The sequence below is a fragment of the Zosterops lateralis genome, assembly GCF_965231275.1.
Source record: "Zosterops lateralis genome assembly, chromosome: 3".
Taxonomy (NCBI): Eukaryota; Metazoa; Chordata; class Aves; order Passeriformes; family Zosteropidae; genus Zosterops; species Zosterops lateralis.
Genome location: NC_139764.1, coordinates 65,200,064 through 65,219,783, shown reverse-complemented (window position 1 = coordinate 65,219,783; position 19,720 = coordinate 65,200,064). Strand labels below are relative to the sequence as shown.

Sequence of the window (19,720 nt, the reverse complement as noted above, 5' to 3'; positions counted from 1 at the left end):
TTTTTATTACATTGTTTGGAAGGCTGCTTTCTCTCTGTCTGAAATATGGTTTGCTTGTGCTTTCCTTATATACAAAGAACTTTTAATTTGCTGCTTCTCTCACAGGTTGTTATTTTGGTGACAGCTGTGCTCAGATAAGAGAGACTGCTTCAAAATCTGGCCCAGTGCAGACTTACTGATAGTTACCTCAGATAAATAATATGATTTTCCGGTGGATCACAGTTGGGAAGTAGGGCCTTAGCACTGCTGTCACCCTTTAATTCTCCCACAGAAAGTGAGAAGTTACTATGGTTTATCCTTTCCTCTGCTGCCAAAGAGCAAAGTGGATAGAAAACAGCACTGAGATGGATAATGAGGCAACATTGTACCTCCAGCATGTCCCATGTAGCTAGGAACTACAGCGAAGCTTCACTCTCCATTTGGAGTGTCTCTTCATTTCATATGGTACTAAATAAATAGGTCATTTTGTTCTAATTGCAGAGAAATACATATGCTTTTCACACTTTTTCTTTTTAAAGCACTAAACTTTATTTTTCTTCTTAAGTAATTACTGTTTGTGATTAAAAGTAAACTTACCAATAGAAAAGATTTGGGAGGTGCATTTATACTTGGTATGTTTTTAATCTAAGTGTTTTAAAAGTTCCTGGTTTTAATGGAGAAAAGGGCATCTTCAATGGGACTAAAACAATATAGATATGATATCTATATGTTTTTTTTTTAATAGACACATCTCATCTATTCCCCCACTATCCTGATTTCTAAACTAAAGTCAGACAAGGACATTTCAGTCACTGAAATGTAATCATTAAAGTTTAGGCTTTTTTCTGGGTTGTGAAAGAATAGAAACAAAGTTTAAAAAAATTCAATATCCTATCAAGAGAAAGTGTTTCTCAGTAGAAAGTGGAGGTGAGGGAAGAAGAGCTAGTAGCACTTTTGGGTTAATACAATTTGATTTAAATAGTTAATGCTTTAGAAATAACTCAATATCCTCCATTAACTCGTTCATTCTCTGACTGGAGATTCTGCTGCATTGCTGCATAAAACTTAAGGTCTGGGAGATTTGTTCAACATGGTTTCTTAAGCATGTTTAATATATGCTTTTGAAGGACACATTTTTAAACAGAAAGACAGAAAATGGTTCTTTTCCTGGGAGTACAAAGAAAGAGTAATGGATTGATGTGTTTCCGAGCCCATGATGACGATTTGCTTTTCCCTTGTTGCAACACCTCTGCTCAACTGTTCACGGGATCCATCTTCTCTATCGCAGCAGTTGTCAGGAGGCAAATTGAGACTTTTAGACAGGTGCTTGACATTTCACTGACACTGTAGCATTCTTGATAAGAGATTGCACCTACCACACACAACCCCTGTTCCGTTTACATCCGCTTCCAGTGACAGCAAGCAAGCAAGGGAGAAATGAATTGCGTTGATTAAAGGAACCTGAACCAGGGGGGCCGTGGCAGGTCAGTGGTGTTATTTCATTACCATGCTGCTCACTGGAGTCTGAACAACAGGTCACATCCATATCTCTGCAGTTGACTGGACACCACTAACTTAACAGGACTAGTTCAAAGGGACTCCCTTTACAAGCCTATGAGAGTTTTATTTTCATTCCCCCAAGGAACTTCTCCCATTAACCCTTTGGTTAAGAAGGTAGAGAAGCCAATTCAAAGGATTGTACAAAGTCAGGTGTTTATGGAAAATTAGTCACAAACAGATTAGATTTCATCTGTTTAATCAGCCTTAGCATTCATTCACAATAAAATACAGTACTACTGTAGATTTTCCACACCATGCTGTTTGTGCAGAGAGGGACTGAAAACTTAATACATGATGCAAGTCTCAATGCTATCACTCTTTACAAAATACTATTAAAGTAATAAAGTATTACTTTAATTGGTAATTGCATCTTTCAGGAAGAAATTACAAAAATCTGGGTTTAGTTTTTTGACTTGTGTTTTGTCACTAACAGAGAGGGGAAGAAAACAACCTCCTCACACACCAAGTGGGAGACTTGTGATTTCCATTTTCATTTGCAGTTTTTTGTCTTTTCCTTTCAATTAAAAGCATGATATAAGCCAGATACACATAACTGGGAAATTATGTTAACAACTGCAGTTCTTTTAAGTATGTGAGTCATAACCAAATAAGCAAGAGAATAGCAAACTAAAAACTATTTATGCAGTTACTTGGCTCCTAAGTAAATTGCAGCGTGCAGGGTGAATAAAAATACAGGGCATTGTGTTGAAACAAGACTTCCCTCCCTCCCGGAATTGGGGGTTTGTTTGGCTGGAGGCTTTGGTTTTGCACTCTGTTCTTTAAATGTGTGATCAGTTCCATCAATGAAAACTCAAAGGAAAGCTGGAATTTGTCCCAGAATTTCGAGGAAAATTATTACAGAAGAGCTGTCAGTGTGTAAAAACCTTGGGCTATATGAATGAATGGACCAGAAATCAAAGAATTAATTGGTGGATATAGATGATAATTTTGTAGTTAGAAGGGAAATCTTAATTTTTACAATATTGCCTGGTGACTGGTTTGTTGTAGAAGTCAGGGCTGTTATCCCCCTGAATTTCCATTAACTCCCTTGGTGTGACCATAGACAAGGCTATTTACTTTATGCCTTTTGGCTCTTTATTCCTGTTTATCTTCTACACAAATCTAACAGTACTTTCAGAAACAACCTGACATGCTGTTGTGAAGCCTGGTGAGTTAAAGCAATATTCTTAGGGCAATATCCTGAAGTGTAGCACATTTTATTTTAAATTTGCTTATAGTGATCCCTGCTGTAGTTTAGGTGCAATAATCATGGGTGAAATGTTTCACATTTGCATGATGTGTAGAAGGTCAGGTTCTGTGCAAAAAAAATCAGATCAATGGCTGGCTGGTCCATTTGCACACCCAGCATGGGTGTGTGACTCAGGGACATCCCGTTGTTGTGGTCAGTACAGCTGTGCTGACAGAAACATCTCAAATACTGTTATACCAGAACAACTGTATTTTGAGCATTGATTCTTTTCTGGCATCAAGAGTCAGTGCTGTGTTACTACTTCGGGACAAAGCATACAATCATCAGTACCATCACCCATATCAGATGCAGTATTCCTCCTGATTGCTACAAAGATGATGTCATAAATAGCAAATCTGCATCTAAATAAAGCCTTAAAAATACTAACAGCTTGATCTTTCACTCCTTTCTCCTTTACATCTTTTTTTCTTTCTTTCATCTCTTTACCAAATGTAGAAAAACTTCAGAGCTTGGCTCCCTGCTAATTTGTATTTTAGAAGGATAATTTGTAAGCTGACAAATCAGTGTTACCCGAGGGTCCTATTAACAGACTCTGTTTATTCTGTTAACAGGCCCTATTTGTCTAAAGTTAGCAAAGCAAAGGTGGTAGTAAGCAATCCAGTTATTTTGACTTTGTGGAAGGCCCTGGAACTTGGGAATTTCTGGTACCATCTCTACTTCCCTGAAGTGTAGATCTTTTCTTTGGGGCTTTGTACCCTCAACTGACACAATCAACATCTGACCTGCTGCTGTCTGACCAATATGCCTGAGAGCAAACCCATATGCTTGGGGGATTTGCATGAGAAAGAGGGATTGCCCAGCACTTCCCAGGATCTACTGTCCTGCTATGAAATCAAATTCTGTGTCTGGGGACTGCAGGAGTGGCTGATGCATCTTCCAGAGCTCCTCAGCCCTGCTGCTGGGCATGTGCTTCCAGGGATGTGAGCAGGCATAGTAAGAGGAGACTTTAGCCTCATTTCAGGGATGCACAGACTCAAGGTGTGTGGTCTGTCCTTCATTGCAGGCTGTGATATGTGCTGCAGGTGAGATAAGGACATCTTCAGGGCGTCAGTTAGGGATGGAAAGGGGAGCAATGTCTGATGTTTCCTAGGGATGTGCTCAAAGTTTTGACTGCTCTTTCCAGATTTTAAATCGAGATTTAGCCTGCAAGACCTGCCCTGTCATGTGGGGATAAGCCAACAAAATGATGGGAGCTCTGCACCAGGTGACTTGATGACAAGTCTCATATCTAACTGGGTTTGATTTCACCAAGGGCTTGGACTGTAAATACAAAATTTAACTCCCTCCTCCTTAATAAGGAAGAAAATCCCACTCTCAAATCAAACTTCCACAAAAATCCGTTCATTTCTCTCAGGTTATGTTTTTAATTGTCTGCTGAACTAACCATCCACTTCAGAAAGCAGAACCCTCACATCTCTCCTCATGTCAATAAACAAAGTCTTTTGTGCAAAGACTTATGTGGGCCAGTACTGGGGTTGTTGTTTTGATTAATCACCTGAACAGCTGTAACAGCCTTAAGAATTTTCTGCATGTGTCATCCAGCTGGCAAACGTATTTTAATTCATCAGAGCATCTACATTTAATTATAACTGATGTAAAGTCCTGGGATTTGCATGGAAAGATAAGATTTAGTGGGGGAAAAAAAGTAACACACTGTCCCTTTGCACAAGGCAAAGAAAAAAAAAAAAAAAAAAAAAAAAAAAAAAAAAAAAGGCCTGGGACTTCAATTAGATGCTAATTTTGAAACAAAAGATATAAGAGGTTTTTGTCCAATTTATTTCCATCAGAAGACAGAAATTAATATCTACATTTGTTGAAATCATACTTCTCCCCATCTATAGTCGGGAAAAACACAGACACACAGACTCATGGAGAGAGTCACTCTGTTTACTAGTGTGGTCTATTTAGCTGCCTCAACAGCTTCCTTGTGATCAAAAGATACAGGCCTCGGTCATAAACAGAAATGATTCCAGCAGATTCTCAAAACTGTTAAGAGAGGCGTTAAATGGAGAATAAAATACAGAAGTTCACAAACCTGGAGGCACAAAGTATGGTATCTGTTCTATTCTCTGCAGGTCTGAGAAGTTAAATTGTTCACAAATGACTTTAACAGATTTTCTATAGTGTAGGGGTTTTTTTCCAATTTTTTCATCTTTCTGTAGATGTGCCCTGGCATTCTTTTCTGATTGCTCATGGCAGTATATAACTCGTTTCAAGATGAACTGGTAAAAAGTCAGTTTTCCCAATGCTGGTTTAATGCTTTCTTTAAAACATAATTTAGAGTAGATGTTGTTGTCTGAAAATACACATTAAAAAATTAATATTCCACAATTTTTAAGCAACTGAATATCTCTCATAGATTCTGAGGCTCTGTTTTCACTCATTCATGAGCTCAGAAACAGATAACACAGGTGGTATGATGCATTCTCTGCAGTTACTCCACCCAGCATCAGGAAGCTCCTTTTCCTCCGGGAAGAGGAGATCCCAGCTGTAACACAGCCTTTCCAGCAGAGAAGAGCAGCAAGCAATTCGCACTATCAAAAACGGAAAAACAAGGAAAATAGAAGGAATTTTCTGAAAAGGTTTAAAAAACGTTGAAAGTTCACTTTTTATGTCCTAGGGAATTCATAAATTGTATAAACAGGAACTTGGGGATTTATGGGAAGATTGTTATTGTCTTTATATTTTAAAGCCACATTGCTCCCGAGATAAAATATAGCCTTCCCAGAGAATCAGAAAAACACTAGAGTTTTAAACTAAAACTCAAAACACACCTTAAACTAAAGCTTGTGTATAAATAAAGATTCCTCTTTTTGTTAAACTTACATATTTATTTATTTTTCTTTCAGGGAGATCAGCTCAAAGTTCCTTACTTTGTATCTAAACAGTGGGGCTCTTTCTTCATGGACAGATTGCCAGGCCTGGAAAATGCAGAAGAGACCTTAGTTCACACGTGGTCCTGTAAATGTATTAGCACGTACAGCACTATTGCAATCCCTAGTCTGGAAGCAATAGCAGGTAAGGAAGATGTTTGAGGTTTTTTTCTAATGAACATGCAGTATTCATCATAAGTTTGTAGTGCTGTAGATCTGGTTTTGAGATTACATGGATCTAAAACACATTCAAAATACTCTGTTCATATGATGCAACACTTAGCACTAGTGGCCATTGATTACTTTGATGTTTTTGCTTTTGATTGTTGCCTAATACTCCAGGGGTATTATTTATGTCTGCAAATACTAGGTGTTTAATTGATTCTCTGTTAGAGATAGGGTGCAACATTTACCGGACTGTAGTTCCTGAACTTGGTTCCTACTTCCCCACTGTGATTTGCTGTTTCTGCTTTCAGTGGTAAGATACATTCGAAACAAACAGCATGGAAAGTTACTTGGTGGTGTTATACTTACAAAAATGTTTCTCACTGATCTGGCTTGTTACACTTCCCTTTATCAGCTCACTGTAACTTTGGAGCTGCAGTGCATACCAGTGGATTATGAAGTAGTGATGAAGATGTGCTCCATCTATCATTTTGCATTAGTGAACTTCATTGATACCCATACCTAAAGGAATAAACAAATTATTAAATGAATGAAGAACACAGCGAGGATTTACTTTACTAAGCCCTGCATTCAGCATCTCTTCCCTGCTTCATGCATAAAACCAAGGAATAACAGGTTTGTTGCAAGGGAGCATTTCAGGCTTGCCCAGCAGCGGTTTCTACAGCAGGACACATGATAGTCCTTTTCTTTGTAACTGTATTTTACGTATGCACTTACATTGTATGGACATCTCAAAACAGAACAATCATAGGCTGCCAGAATTTATTTATGCTTCTGATATTTGCCATTTTGCAGTCTACTTCAGCCTAAAGGCACAAAGCCCAAACATACCAAGGGAAAATGTCAACAGAAAGATAACTTCCATAAAACTCTCATCTAATACCTTTTCCAGGGTCATGCTCTGGCTTGCTTCGGAAGTGCTGGCCAAGAGAAAACAGTCAGCCACAGTCTGAAACTCTGCCTCCCAGCCAGCTCCCCCCCAACCACAGCTCAGTTTAAAGGACAAGCAAGGGCTCTCAACCACAAATGTACGATGAGCTTTCCAGCTACAGATTAAAGGGTGTGAACCCATAAGGTGTATCTGGGCAGTTAGTGAGTAGGATAGCTGCCTGTCTTCAGCAGTGGAGCTCTTGCAAAGCCTGTTTCTCCATAGGAGGGACACCGTGTCCTGGCCCTCGCTGCATTGAACCAGTGCTCAGGCAAAGGGTCCTGTCTGTAGAAGTTGAACCCCAGTTCTAAAGGACAGGGGAGAAATAATGTTTTAAACTTGCAGCTATGCAGCAGACAGCAGACTCAAATTTGAAGGTACGAGAAGATCTCTGCTTCCTTACAGAGAGCAGTATTTCTTGTTTGTTCGTGTGGAAGAGCAGATGTTCATTATTATGGATGTTAAGGAATTCCTGACTCCTCTTGAATACCTTGTCTGACTCCTGTCACAGCAAGCTGTGAGAACCCCTGCTTTCCCAAGCCCTGAAGTTTTTGGCTGCAGCTGTAAGTCATATGTTAGCTGTAGCTATTTGGGGATAACTAGCCAGAAGAGATTGAAATGGGTTATTGCGAGTTTGATGCTCTCCAGCTTTTCCTTTCCCATTCATCTGCTTTAATTACCAGCAGAGGACTTTCCACAGCCAAGCTGCAAACACTCAGGCCTTTCCTCAAGATCCCCTGAGCCCAAGCATTCAGCCAGGCTGCCACCATGCTGGCCACATGAAGCCAGCTCCCAACCAGTGATGTGCTGACCGTGTGAGCTCAACCCCGGCTGGCACAGCCTTGGCAGGACCTCGCTCAGCCTGACCCAGTTAAACAAGCTGCCACCTCACTGCAGCCTCCTATGAGCTGGGGGTTGACAAGATCTTCTCTATCAACAATGTCTTACCTGGCTCTTGTACACCTACCTGAGCAGTAGTAAGTGCCATGTACAAGTCAGGATGCCAACAGCTTGTGAGCTGCAAAAATATTTGGTGAAATGTGGTAGATGGCTGCACTGCTGACTATGATTGATTCTTGTTGTTTGGCTGCAATGACTATCTGTGCATAAAGAACAGCTTGCTTTACTTCTCTACACACATTGAAAAAGATTGTTCCAAAAACTATTTAATGTTACTCAATACTGGTAACTCACTTACTCAATACCAGTTCAAAGATGCATTAGAAGTCCTGAACTTTAAGCTCACCTCTGCCAAGGAAGGTATTACTGGAGTTGGAGGCTATTGCACCACAGTTTGTCATATAAATTCTCCTGAGAGTCCGTGAAGAGAAACTGGCATTTTCTTTGTACATGAAAAAGTATATTTCATTTATTGTTAAAACTGCCCAAAGGAGGCCTTCTACAATACCTTCTATGCACTTCCATCAGTTTAGAATAGAAATCAGATATACGTTATATATACTGACAGTATACAGTTAATAAAATAGTAGAAGCCAGTATCCCTGCTCCTATTCTACATGCCTCACTCACAAATCCATCTGTTTCTCCACTTTTCTGCTTTCGAGTCCCTCCTCATTTACAGCTCCGTTACAGCTTTTGAGCATTTTAAAGCACAATGATATCATAAGACAGATCTTCCAAACTGGGATCCATTACTGTGGGAATGTTACTTTGGAGTTCCCACATAGAAATTAAAAGGTGTAGGGGTCTCTCTGAAAAATTACATTCTGAATAAAGCACAGTTTCCAGGCCATCCTTCTCCACTTTAGAAGGTTAGGTATGAGCCAAGTAGAGGATTACTTTTATCTTTTCTACCTGAATAATATGAACATTACCTTCAAGGACAGCAACCACTACTCTGTGACCTTGTGACCACATTTCCAGATCCTCATGTTAATTATGGTATTTCCTGCATCATATAGGTATTCCAACAGTAATTTCAACAATTTCAAAAAATACCATTTCAGACAGGTTTTTTGATTAACAGCTCTTTGATCCAAAAATATGATACACATATTTCAAGCTAATGCTTTGCTTTCAATCTCACTATGTTTGATATCTTTATAAAAGTCACACTTCAAAAAAATTCCACGAGTTTTAGAACTATGCGGGGGGAGGATTTTGGTAAGGTTTTGTTTTTTGGTTTTTTTCATTGCAAAGAAAAGGTTAAGAAAGTGGCTCCAAATTGTAATATAGAGAACATAAAAAACTTTTTTTCTAATTTCATAATTCTTAACCTAATGCTCTGAATTTGTCTCATAACCTCTGAATAGTGAAGTTTGTCATAGGATTAAAAACTACTGCAAGCAAGAATAGGAGGTTGAGTGATGCTGCAGCTCAAGAAAATTTCATTTCAAAGAATCAGTGCAAACATCAATGTTTCATGGAGACAGTTCATTTCACACTTTGGAGATTTGATAACCAAGTGTCATGCATGAGGATAATGTATTCTTTTAAATCTTGCATGTGATATGAAATTGTATCAGGTTTGCCCATATGGTTGCATAAGTTTTTCTTCATGCCTACTTGTTATTTCAATTAGCTAGAACTAGAGAAAAAATCTCCATTATAATTAACCAAAGCTGTCCCTTTAAAGATGCCTGCAGATCTGTACCCTGCCACTTTCTGCAGGAGTTTGAGTTGTCAGTCTGCTTGCTGTATAAATATAATGATAAAATTGCCAGTGAACCATGACAAAGAAGTTCATGTTTCTGCTTAGAGCTGCAAATTATCTGCACAATGGAAAGCTCAAGGCAGCCGTGGCTGGGGCTCCAGAACTGGCAATGTGCAGGTTGCAGATACACGGGTCTGCCCAGCAGAGATCAACTACAAATTGCAAACTGCACACACCATCTTCCACATGTATTTTAAAGCTGAATGCCCTGGAGGAATCAACTGTTACCATGGAAGACATGAATTTCACTAATCATGTAATATACTAATCACTAATCAGCCATATACTACAGCCATATAAATCAGCCATATACTGATTTCTGTATCCTGGACAACATCATTTGTAATTATTACTGAAGTGAAACAAAAAAAAACCCTCATGTTTTTGCACCTTAGTTTTATGTTTTTTCATTGACATTACATCACTTAAAGTAAAATCCAACTCCTTTTAAAATTAAATTAGTCCCTGCTGTAACCAGACTGATAATTGTACTCTTTTTCAAATGATACAATTATATATAATTCCCTTAAACACCTAGAACAGTCTATATTATGCATTTCTAGTTAACAGAAACCTTTCATATTTAATGCATTATTTTACAACTGTGCTTTTACTTGCCAACTTCAGTGTAAGACTGTATCTATAGCATCTAAAGACTAAGTTCATCAAAATGCTTTTAGGATTTAAACTGCTTTGGGAATTTGCTGTTACAGATACTAGTTGCTGCTGCAAGACCAAAGAGGTCATTTTTATAATTAAAACTTTTATGCAAAAAAAGCATTCTTAAACCCGGTGGAAAATTGGTGTAAATACACAACCATAGCATTTCTGAGGTTTTCTGGCCCTGAGGTTTCATACAAGGAAAAAAAAAAAAAAGCAGATAACAAAGATAACCAAATAGAGAGAAGATATGTGTTCTGGATGTATAAATAGCATCTTGATCTCAGTTGAAAAGCATCAGATAATGTAAATCTGATTAATCTCTTCCAAGAAACTAGTTTCAATGTTCTCCTTTTAGATTAAAAAACAAAAAAAAAAACAAAAAAAAAAACAAAAAAAAAAAAAAAAAAAAAAAAGTCAAACACAACCAACAAATATAAGGCATCTGTTATTTCAGCTGTAAACTACAGTTGAAACCAACAATAAAGAGCATTTTAACCATAAAAAATTATTGTTCAAGAAATCAGGACTAGTTTATAAAAAGTCTTCAGGACCTAGTTACTTCCCAAATGGTCTGAGACCTCATCTTTACCACAGGATTTGACTACTTAATAGTAATTTTCAGTGTAAAAAGGACAGTATTCAGTGTATTACAGTTTGTTCAGGTTTTCCTTCCTCCTCCAGAAAGGTGTATTGACTTGTGCCCCTGAAGCCCATGTCAAATCATGCAGAACCCAAAAGATTACTTCCTAGCCAATAGCTGACAAAAATGTTCCTGCCATCGTTATTCTGCTCTATGAGATGTCAAAGTACAGGCACCTCGAAAAGATTAAAGGGAGAACTCATGAGCAACTCATTAAGAAAGGGGGAACCGCTCAGTCATTTCTGCTTTAAAGTTATCCTTTAACTCAGGCAGCATAATTTCATTTGCACGCTGTAATTAAAGTTATAATTGGGTTTTGACTGGATCACAGGCTTATGAGGTGGGTTTAGCTTGACACTTTATAAACCGTAGTTGTAATACCAAGTGTTGATAATCTTGAGTGTGAAAACTAGTGAAAACAGGTAAATCACCAAGTATTTAAAATATTTGTCTGACCAGACTGAAATCATACATAACCTGCAACCTCACGACAAAAATCATTGTTGGAAGCATTTATGTACTCTGGATTGGAGCCTAACATATTCCCTCTGGATTAAGATGGTCACATATGCACAAAAATCTATGTAAGCCTTGTCTTCATGTATGTCCATGTGTGGATTTTTATTTTAAGGTAAACAATGTTTGTCACCCCTCCAGAGAAAAAATCAGGGAAAGGGAAAGATAACATTTGTTTTACCATAGAGGGGATCATGATGAGATTAACCCATCTCATGAGTTTGGAGAGGAAGGTTGATCTTGGTGAGTTTACCTCAGAATGAAAGTAAAGGGATGTATCATCTCTGCATTTGTCTTGAAATAGCTCCTTCACAGGAACTTCAAAATGCAACTCCTTTTTTTTTTTTTTTTTTTACATTAGCCAGAAATGCCTGTTAGCTCAAACAATTGCTTGTTTCCAGGCTAACTTCTTGAACCTACCTCAGAACCCTTTCCTCCTGCTCTAAGATCCAGAATGGTCATTCACACAGAAATTAATTAACAGATCCCTGAAAGACTAACACATCCTGGTAGGATCTTGGCATTCTCTCAATTTTTTTTTTTTTTAGATTAATTCTTCACCTAGATATTTTAAAATATTATAGTCCAATATTTTCTTCTGATCAGTTCCAGATCAAGCAGAGAATTGCTTGAAAAGAAAATAGCAGCGGCTATTTTCTTACAAGACTTTCAAAAACCACTGTTTAAACTAAAACAAAAATGAGCAACATTTCCCTCACATAGAAATAATGTGTTTTCTGATGAAAACCCAAAACAGCAAAGGAATTTCTAAGGCTTTCCTTCACTGCAGACTCTTATCAGGCTCAGCTGCAAGTTAGTGCACGCCTTGTGCACAGCTGTTTTGTTTAGGAAGGGGTCAGTGGTCCCTTGGCCATAGGGTAGACCCGAAGTAATGTGACTTGTTATTCCCAAGATAATTACAGTAAAATTGCACACCACGAGTAATCACAGCAGCCACGATGGGACAGTCATTCCATTTCCCCAGGCACTTGTGCATCTGCAAAACTGGTAGTGAAGCTGCTGCTGCACATATCCCTGCAGTTTGCCACTTGGGTTTTCTCCAATGGCACTGTCTTCTGTGTTGGATACCACAGGAAAGTAACCAGTGACAAACCTCAGCTCTTTCTCAGGCCAAGCTCAGGCCACAGATGTCTACTGTCTGTGCCACAGGCGTGATCTCCAGCCGATACACCTGTGTTGGCATGTTGGGAAAGATGAAACAGGAAAAGCTTACAAATATGATTGCCTGGCAAGAAATACTAAAGATATAAAACTTGTGAGTGAAATAGAAATTAAAGCCAGCTTTGAAATGTGATTATGGCAGGCAGGAAGACAGTGATTAGCTGAAGATAGGTTAAGGGATAGAAAAAAAAAAGGACTCAAGGGAGTAGCCCTGCCAAGGTATTAGGGAAAAGGTAGATAAGAAAAGTAGTTTTTAGAGTTTAGAATATAGGATGATATGGTAATATAGTAGTTCTCATAGGCTGCATGCAAAGTTTCTAGGTTTTGTATCTCACACCAGTTGGTCACTGTAAATTAGAATATTTAACACAAAAGGAGAATAATGTATTGTAACAAGATCTTTGCTCTTTTACTTTTCTTACTTCTCTTAGCTCTCTTACCTCCCTTACTTCCCTTACCCCTGCGATCTCTCTTACCTCATATTCTCTCTCTCCCTCTCTCTTTGGGGCTTCCCTTCAGCCGAGGCTGGTGGCTGAAAGCAGGTCCTTTTTACACACGACCCTTGCAATAAAACCACGTGTTTCTAGAATATCTCAAGTCTGCAGAGTTCCTTCTCCCTGCCATCCCCAGATGCTCCTACATTGGCAAAAGCTCTTATGTAAGTGCAAGTAAAGCAACAAGCCTGCACTTTGACTGAGAGTAGTTTTAGTCTTTATTCCTGCATGCCCAGGGGTAAACTGCACTGGCTTGTGTCACCAACTATATCCAAACTCAGAAGCTTTCTCCTATGGAGCAAGCCTATATTGAGGAGTTCCCCCTTTCCCATACAACACCACCCAGATATTCTCCTCCTCTCCAACTTTTGAGTTATGGGTTATGCAGACAGCAGCATTGACTTTCATGTAATTGACAGAAGGAATGCTTTTCTCATGCTGACTTCACTCTTTTGGGAGCTTTGCTTTAGTACAACAAACATCTGACCTCCGGTTTAGGAAAATCAGCCTTAGAAGTTTTTCTAAAAATAACTGCTATCAGATAAATCTACTTGTGGCCTTGGGTTTTTTTCATTTTGCCTCTAGTATACTGTCTCACATCCTGCGCTTCTAGTGCAGGTGCTGCTTTGACTGTTACAAAATAGAGATGGATCAGGAGATAAAAACATTTAGTATTTAAGAAAAAACAACACCTGTTACAGGTTACCCACAGACTGGCAAGTCAGGTCACTCAGAGGCACAACAAAACTGGTGAGTTGCCCTGCAGCAATTGTGCTTACTCCACTGCTAAGAAATAATTATTAGAAGTTATTATCATTAAGAAATTAATAATTTCTTTCAGCAGTGACTTTGAAATACAATGAAAGATTTATGATAAAGCTTCTAAGCCAGCATTAATTATGGAAAATCCTGTAAAAGCAAAATAATTTATACTAGCTGATGGTTTTCCCTCTGCCCCTATAATTACCTCATCCAGATGATGAGATGCAAGATAGATCTCTGACAGTGTTTTCTGAAATTTGCCACAGTTAAGCAGTTTAAAGATGTTTTTCAAACTTGGGTATCACTGACAAGGTTTTTAGTTCTCTTCCTTGTGCCTTTTCCTTGATGATAATCAGGAGGATATATTTGGATTCACTTAAGAACACAAAGCTGCTGTTTATTAGGGACTTCTGCAGCATCTGGCGCCAGCCCTGCTCACTGGCAGGGAGCAGACCTCAGGGTGGGAGGGGAAGTTCTGCTTTCAGTAGAGCTTCTCACTCGTCCCAGGGATGCTGCTGTGGTGTCATGATGAAAAAATGTTGGCTTTGCTTTTGTTGGTCAATACTGAAAAATGATTCCTGACATTTTTGCTGTGTATTTTGGGAGAAATCTGTTTCAGTCTTGGACTGTGTTTTTAATTGAAAAACAATGACATCCATCTAAAATGCTTAGTTAAGATTTTATTTGTTTAATGTATTGGTTTGTTCAAGTAAATTTAAAAAAATTAGCATAGTAAGTTTATCAAGCAGGCCTGTGTCTGGATTAAATTAAAATTGTCTTCCATTCTGTTACTCAAATACTTTCCTGATCACTCATTGAGAATATTACATTTTCCCGTCTTCTTGTGGTTTCTCTTCCTTGCTTGTGGGTGGAACTCCAAGTCTTCCTCTGATAAAAGCTAATGACATTCATTTAGCTGGCTTACACTAAGTGCACAGCACATGAGACAGTGAGAAGTTGTCAGCTTTATAACTATCATATAAATCCATCCATAACTCCTAAGTACATGCAGGGATATGAGTATACTTGAGCATCAGAACAAAATGTTATACTTAATGTCACTTAATACCTGGATCTGGATAACTGCAACACAGTAACTGACAGTAGCTACTGTTCAAATGTCATCATTGTTATTTTGTTCACACCAAGGCTGCTGGAGGCCTGTAAGGCAGGCAGGGCAGGGCAGGAGCTCTTCTCAGCTCAGGTTGAGCCATAGACCCTGTGAGGGTTGCCCAAGCCATTGGGAAATGCCAATAATACTGAATGGTCACCATAAGGGAAAGCAGTGTTCATCACTCACTTGCACTCAGGCTGGTGTGAGAGCAAAGAAAGGAGGGGGACAGGAACTCAGGGTGATACATCTAATAACAGGCATTTCTGTAGATCTAGGACCTTCTGTATTCCTCTGGGACCCTTTTGGGACCCATCATGTCTGATTTCTAGGATTCTTTGGCTCTTAAAGGGAACATCCTATTTGTCTTAGGTTTAAAAATAATAATAATAATAATAATTAGTCTCAGTGGAATTACCCAAGAATGATAGAAGAATTCTGGGACTGTGATTATCAAGCAACTAGGTAGAGTCAGCTAGTTCCTTCTTCCAGTCTCAGGCTGTTTCGTTTGTTCAAGTCTATTTAGAGGTTTTTAGGATGGTGGCAATACTGGACGAGTTTTATGCTAAATTCATTATCAGTGAAGATTAGGACTCATTAGAGCCTTGCTGCCAAACTGTATCTCAGAGAGGACTAAATATCTGCCTCCTGCCTAATTTATGACTCTCCATCAGGGTTAGGTGAGAAGTGGGTGCCAAGATGCAAAGGTCTGCCACCACAGCAGCAGCTGTGAGCATGCCCAACAGCAAACACTAAAGAATTTACTGGGGAAAAAAAAAAAAAAAAAAAAAAAAAAAAAAAAAAAAAAAAAAAAAAAAAAAAAAAAAAACACCAACTAGGAAAACAACAATTTGCAAATAAGTAACAATTTTTATTTATTTATTTGTTTTCACAAGATTGGCTTTATTATCAAATACCGTATGAAGGTTTTTTTCATGCTTTTGCAAAATGGGTATGGATATTTTTTAGTCATCTTCGAAAGTCAGCTTGCTGAGACAAAATCAACATTTAAATTGATAGACTGGGGTGTGAATATATAAAAATGGGATTATTCTTTTTTGGAGCCTTCCATTGTATATGGAATGGTTTGAGTTTTTAAGCTGATTCTGCAAAGCTAGTTTACCAAGAAATACCAATGAAATTGCTGTTTTGATGCAGCGGATTCTTTTCTTCAGCAATAAGCAACTCTGTAGCAAGTCTGTCCCATTTATGCTGCTCTTTGATTAAATGGCTCTTGGGAACCTCCAGACTGCTAGACTATTAAGCTAATAAAAGCTTTTTTATAAAAGTAACTGTATGACATTTGATTTTTATAGCTTGTAAAGATATTTGGAAATATTTGCTTTCTTTTTCAATTTACTTTTTAATTTTTGAAACCTTTGTTTTGAACTGAGCTTCATAAATAGACTCAGCAGCCAGTAAATCCACTGAGCCTTCTGCATACTAGGAAAACATCTGCCTGTTCTGCCATGCTCACAATGAGCTCCAGAGATTTCTGACTCAGACAAAATGAGAAAATTAACTTCTTTGACAAGCTAAAATCACCCACATATATAATTCTCTTCCAATTAACTTTCCTCCTATTCCTACTTTATTCCAGTCTCTATCTGATATTTCAGCTTGATCTAAATACTCATTTGCTTGCTGTATTATATTCAATATGAGTTTAATGCTGCAGACCTGGATGCTGTCCTGGTGCCTTCCTGCAAATCACTTGTGAGACACAACTAGATTTCCTGTTGTTTTTGCTGAAACTACTAAAATTGTGGGTTTCTGTTTTGTAGAAGCTGTTTACTCGGGGGGAAAAAATTGCAGTATGTAGTGACAGGATGTCACTTCTCCAAATTTACTCCAAATTAAAAACAAATTTGAAATTCTAAAGTTTTTGTCTAGATGAGCTGAGTAATAGCTTTTATGCTTTACTTTGGTTCTAAACAGACAACCTGGAAAAGAGCTAACCCTGTTTGGGGGCAGGTTAGTTTTTCTTTTAATTTATCAGAAATGGAATTTTTTCTTGAACTTTTATTTATATGGGGTTTTTTTTAATTTGGTTTCTTGAACTTTGAGTACGAGGTGAGCACGGGAAGTATCAGTTTTCTGGCTGTGAGGGTGGGTGGATCACTGTTGGCAGCACAGACTTTTTAAAAAGGTACAGAAAAGAAAGCCTTGACTGTTCAGAGCTATTTTAATGCATTCAGTGTTCTTTACAGACTGGAAGTGATGAGTACATCAAGTTACAAGTGCAGATTTCTAAGAATGCTTGATAAAAAATTATGTTGTTAACACTGGACTGCAAGAAGGTCTAAGAGTGGGTGCCTTTCAGGAGTCTTGCTTCAATGACCATGAAAAACAAAAAAGGAACTGATTAGTCCTCTTATGAGTAGACTGCTGAGATAAAATAGAAGGGTGACAAATTGAAGAATGAACTCGAAGATATATTGGGAGAAAAACTGCATCTAGGCTCAAAAAAGATTTTTGATTAGTATTTAAGCATTAGTTAAATAATTTTCTCTGACTAGCATTATTTCAGCAATCAAGGAACTGAATATCCTTTACTGCAGTTCAATAAACTCTGAAAGTCAATCCCTTGAACAGCTGAAGATGTCAAGTAAATGTGTAATCATGCAATCTGATTGAACTCTGATGCCGGTGAGCAAACAGCTCACCACAAGCTTATTTTTTATGTGATACAGGCTGTGTTGCTAATCAGATGTGGTATGTTTCTGTCTTGCAGATTTACCACTGGATTATAGATTTACACGATTTTCCTCAAATAGTTCAGCAACTGCTGGGTACTACCCAAGCCCTCCAAGAGCACTGCTGCCAAATGAGGACTCAGTGATGATGAAATAGGTTGTCGGCTTTTTCCTTGAATAACCCTGTGGCCCTTACTTAAACTGCTATCAAATGCTAATTGGTGAAAATGCTGTGTGATGCTTCATAAAATAGAGTGATGGATTAAAGCAGACTCCTGTGTAGACTTGTGTTTCACTTATTTCTCTAATCCAGGTGGAACAGGTGAGTGATGCATCCTTCTCTCTAAGTCTTCTGACCACCACTACCTTTTGCAAGGTGCTGTTGGCTTTTTCCACACACTGCCAACAGCCTTCAGGAGAAATGTAACAGAAATAGCTCATCCCAAGTTACATTATACATTTTTGAGAACATTTTAGCTACTCTCCCTATGTAAGGTGATGCTGTTGCTACCATAAGCCCCAGGAAAGACACAAACCAGACCCTCAGCCAGCTAAAATATTTTGTGTCAGAATCAAACACCATTCCACCTCGTTTCAAAGATACCAGCTTCTGTCTGCATGTTTTTTTCCTGCCTTTACATAGAATGTTATTTTTACATTCTTGTGGAACAGTATACTTGCAAGTAATAAACATTTCCAAATTAGCATTAAGCATTGGTTTATTGAAAGGGAAGCATAAAATAAAATTGAGAAAAACTTCCTTTAAAACAAGATGAATAAGGAATGAAAATGAAAGTGCCATTCTCCTCATAAAATATAGGCTGAAAATATTTGACTTAAGATGGTAATAGTTAGTAATAGTTGAGTTTATTTGGAAAATTTTTAATTAGCATCAATATCTTCAGCAGCAAATCTGGCTTATGAGAGTGCTATGGTTTCTATGAAGGAGAGAGATACCCAGATTAAAATCTCAGATTCCTGATTACAGCATCTTTGAAATTCTAGCCTGAATCAAGTAATCTTCTGCAAATAATTTCCAACTAATTTATGGTGCAAACCCATATTGTGTACCCTCACACTTCTGTTGTTGTAAATTTGGAACTGATTTTTTTAGGTTGGGGATTTTTTTCTTGATTTTTTAAAGAAAACTAATTGAATTGTTATGGAAAATCAAACTCAAAATCTTCTAAGTCCTTGGGTCCTGGCGTCTCAGTGGAGAAGCAGTATTTTTTTTAATGGAAAGATGGCAGATTCTATGGACAGCCTGAACACAAAGCTCACCAGAAGAAATACATATGCCCATCTCTGACAAAGGCTGTCACCAGCCATTTGCACTTGCTACCAGAAAGAACCTCAGAGTAGCAGAGAAAGAAAGAAGAGGATAACAGAAAACTGCTGTAAGCAGGACTTTATGTGCCACTGTAATCTGTGGCTGCAGGAAAGCTTGGGGAAAATAACTGAAGTGGTTGCCCAAAAAGTAGAGTTTGTCTTACTTAAAGACTCTTCTATTCAAGAATCTGTGAAAATTATACAGGTCTTAGTACAAAGTAAAAGTTGACAGTGGAAGAATGAGGAGGCAGTTGGTGCTGTGGCAAGAGGAGAGCTGTTGGAAATGGTGTGAAGAGCCAGGGAGAAGAAATGCACATGGCAGAACATTGGTAGAGAATTGACCCTGTTTAATATGACACTGTAAGGACACCATCTTTGCTTTTTCCTTATTTCTGTCTCTCTTCTTTGTTTTTTTTTTAACCCCTGGAAATCTCTGAAATTTCTTGGATTCTCTTGTAAGAGGGCATTGACAGAAAGATTCCTGAAGTGCCTGCAAAACTATCTTGAGCATCGGCCGGGAGTCATGAAGTTGTATAGCTTCCTTGAAATCACTGTGTCTCATTAGACAGTCCTGAAAGGCACAGTCTTGCTTAAAACCGGAGCTGAATACCAAGTCTCCTTTGGTGTCTGTTTTGGTATAAAGCACATGTGACTGGATTTTAAAATAAAGAGAATTTATTTCTGAAAAAAAAAGTTCTCTGAAATCTCTGAAAAGTTCTCTGAGCAGCAAAATGAGAAAGGGGAGATGAGCTTGTCTCAAAGCAGTGCAAGGAGAGGTTTTGCTACAGCCTTGAACAAGACAAAACTTGACCTGCTCAGCATAAGACATATAAAATAACCAAAAACTTTAATTAATT

General features: G+C 38.2%; 1 protein-coding gene across 1 annotated transcript in view; it reads left to right on the top strand.

Moving 5' to 3' along the window:
- Positions 1–19,720, top strand: part of LOC310906610 (dermatan-sulfate epimerase) — a 176,698-nt gene that overhangs the window by 113,525 nt on the left and 43,453 nt on the right. Inside the window, exons 11-12 of the mRNA XM_083856012.1 lie at positions 5,659–5,827; positions 17,573–17,668. Of these exons, the coding sequence (XP_083712138.1) occupies positions 5,659–5,827; positions 17,573–17,668 (265 nt within the window). The remainder of the gene's footprint in view (positions 1–5,658; positions 5,828–17,572; positions 17,669–19,720) is intronic.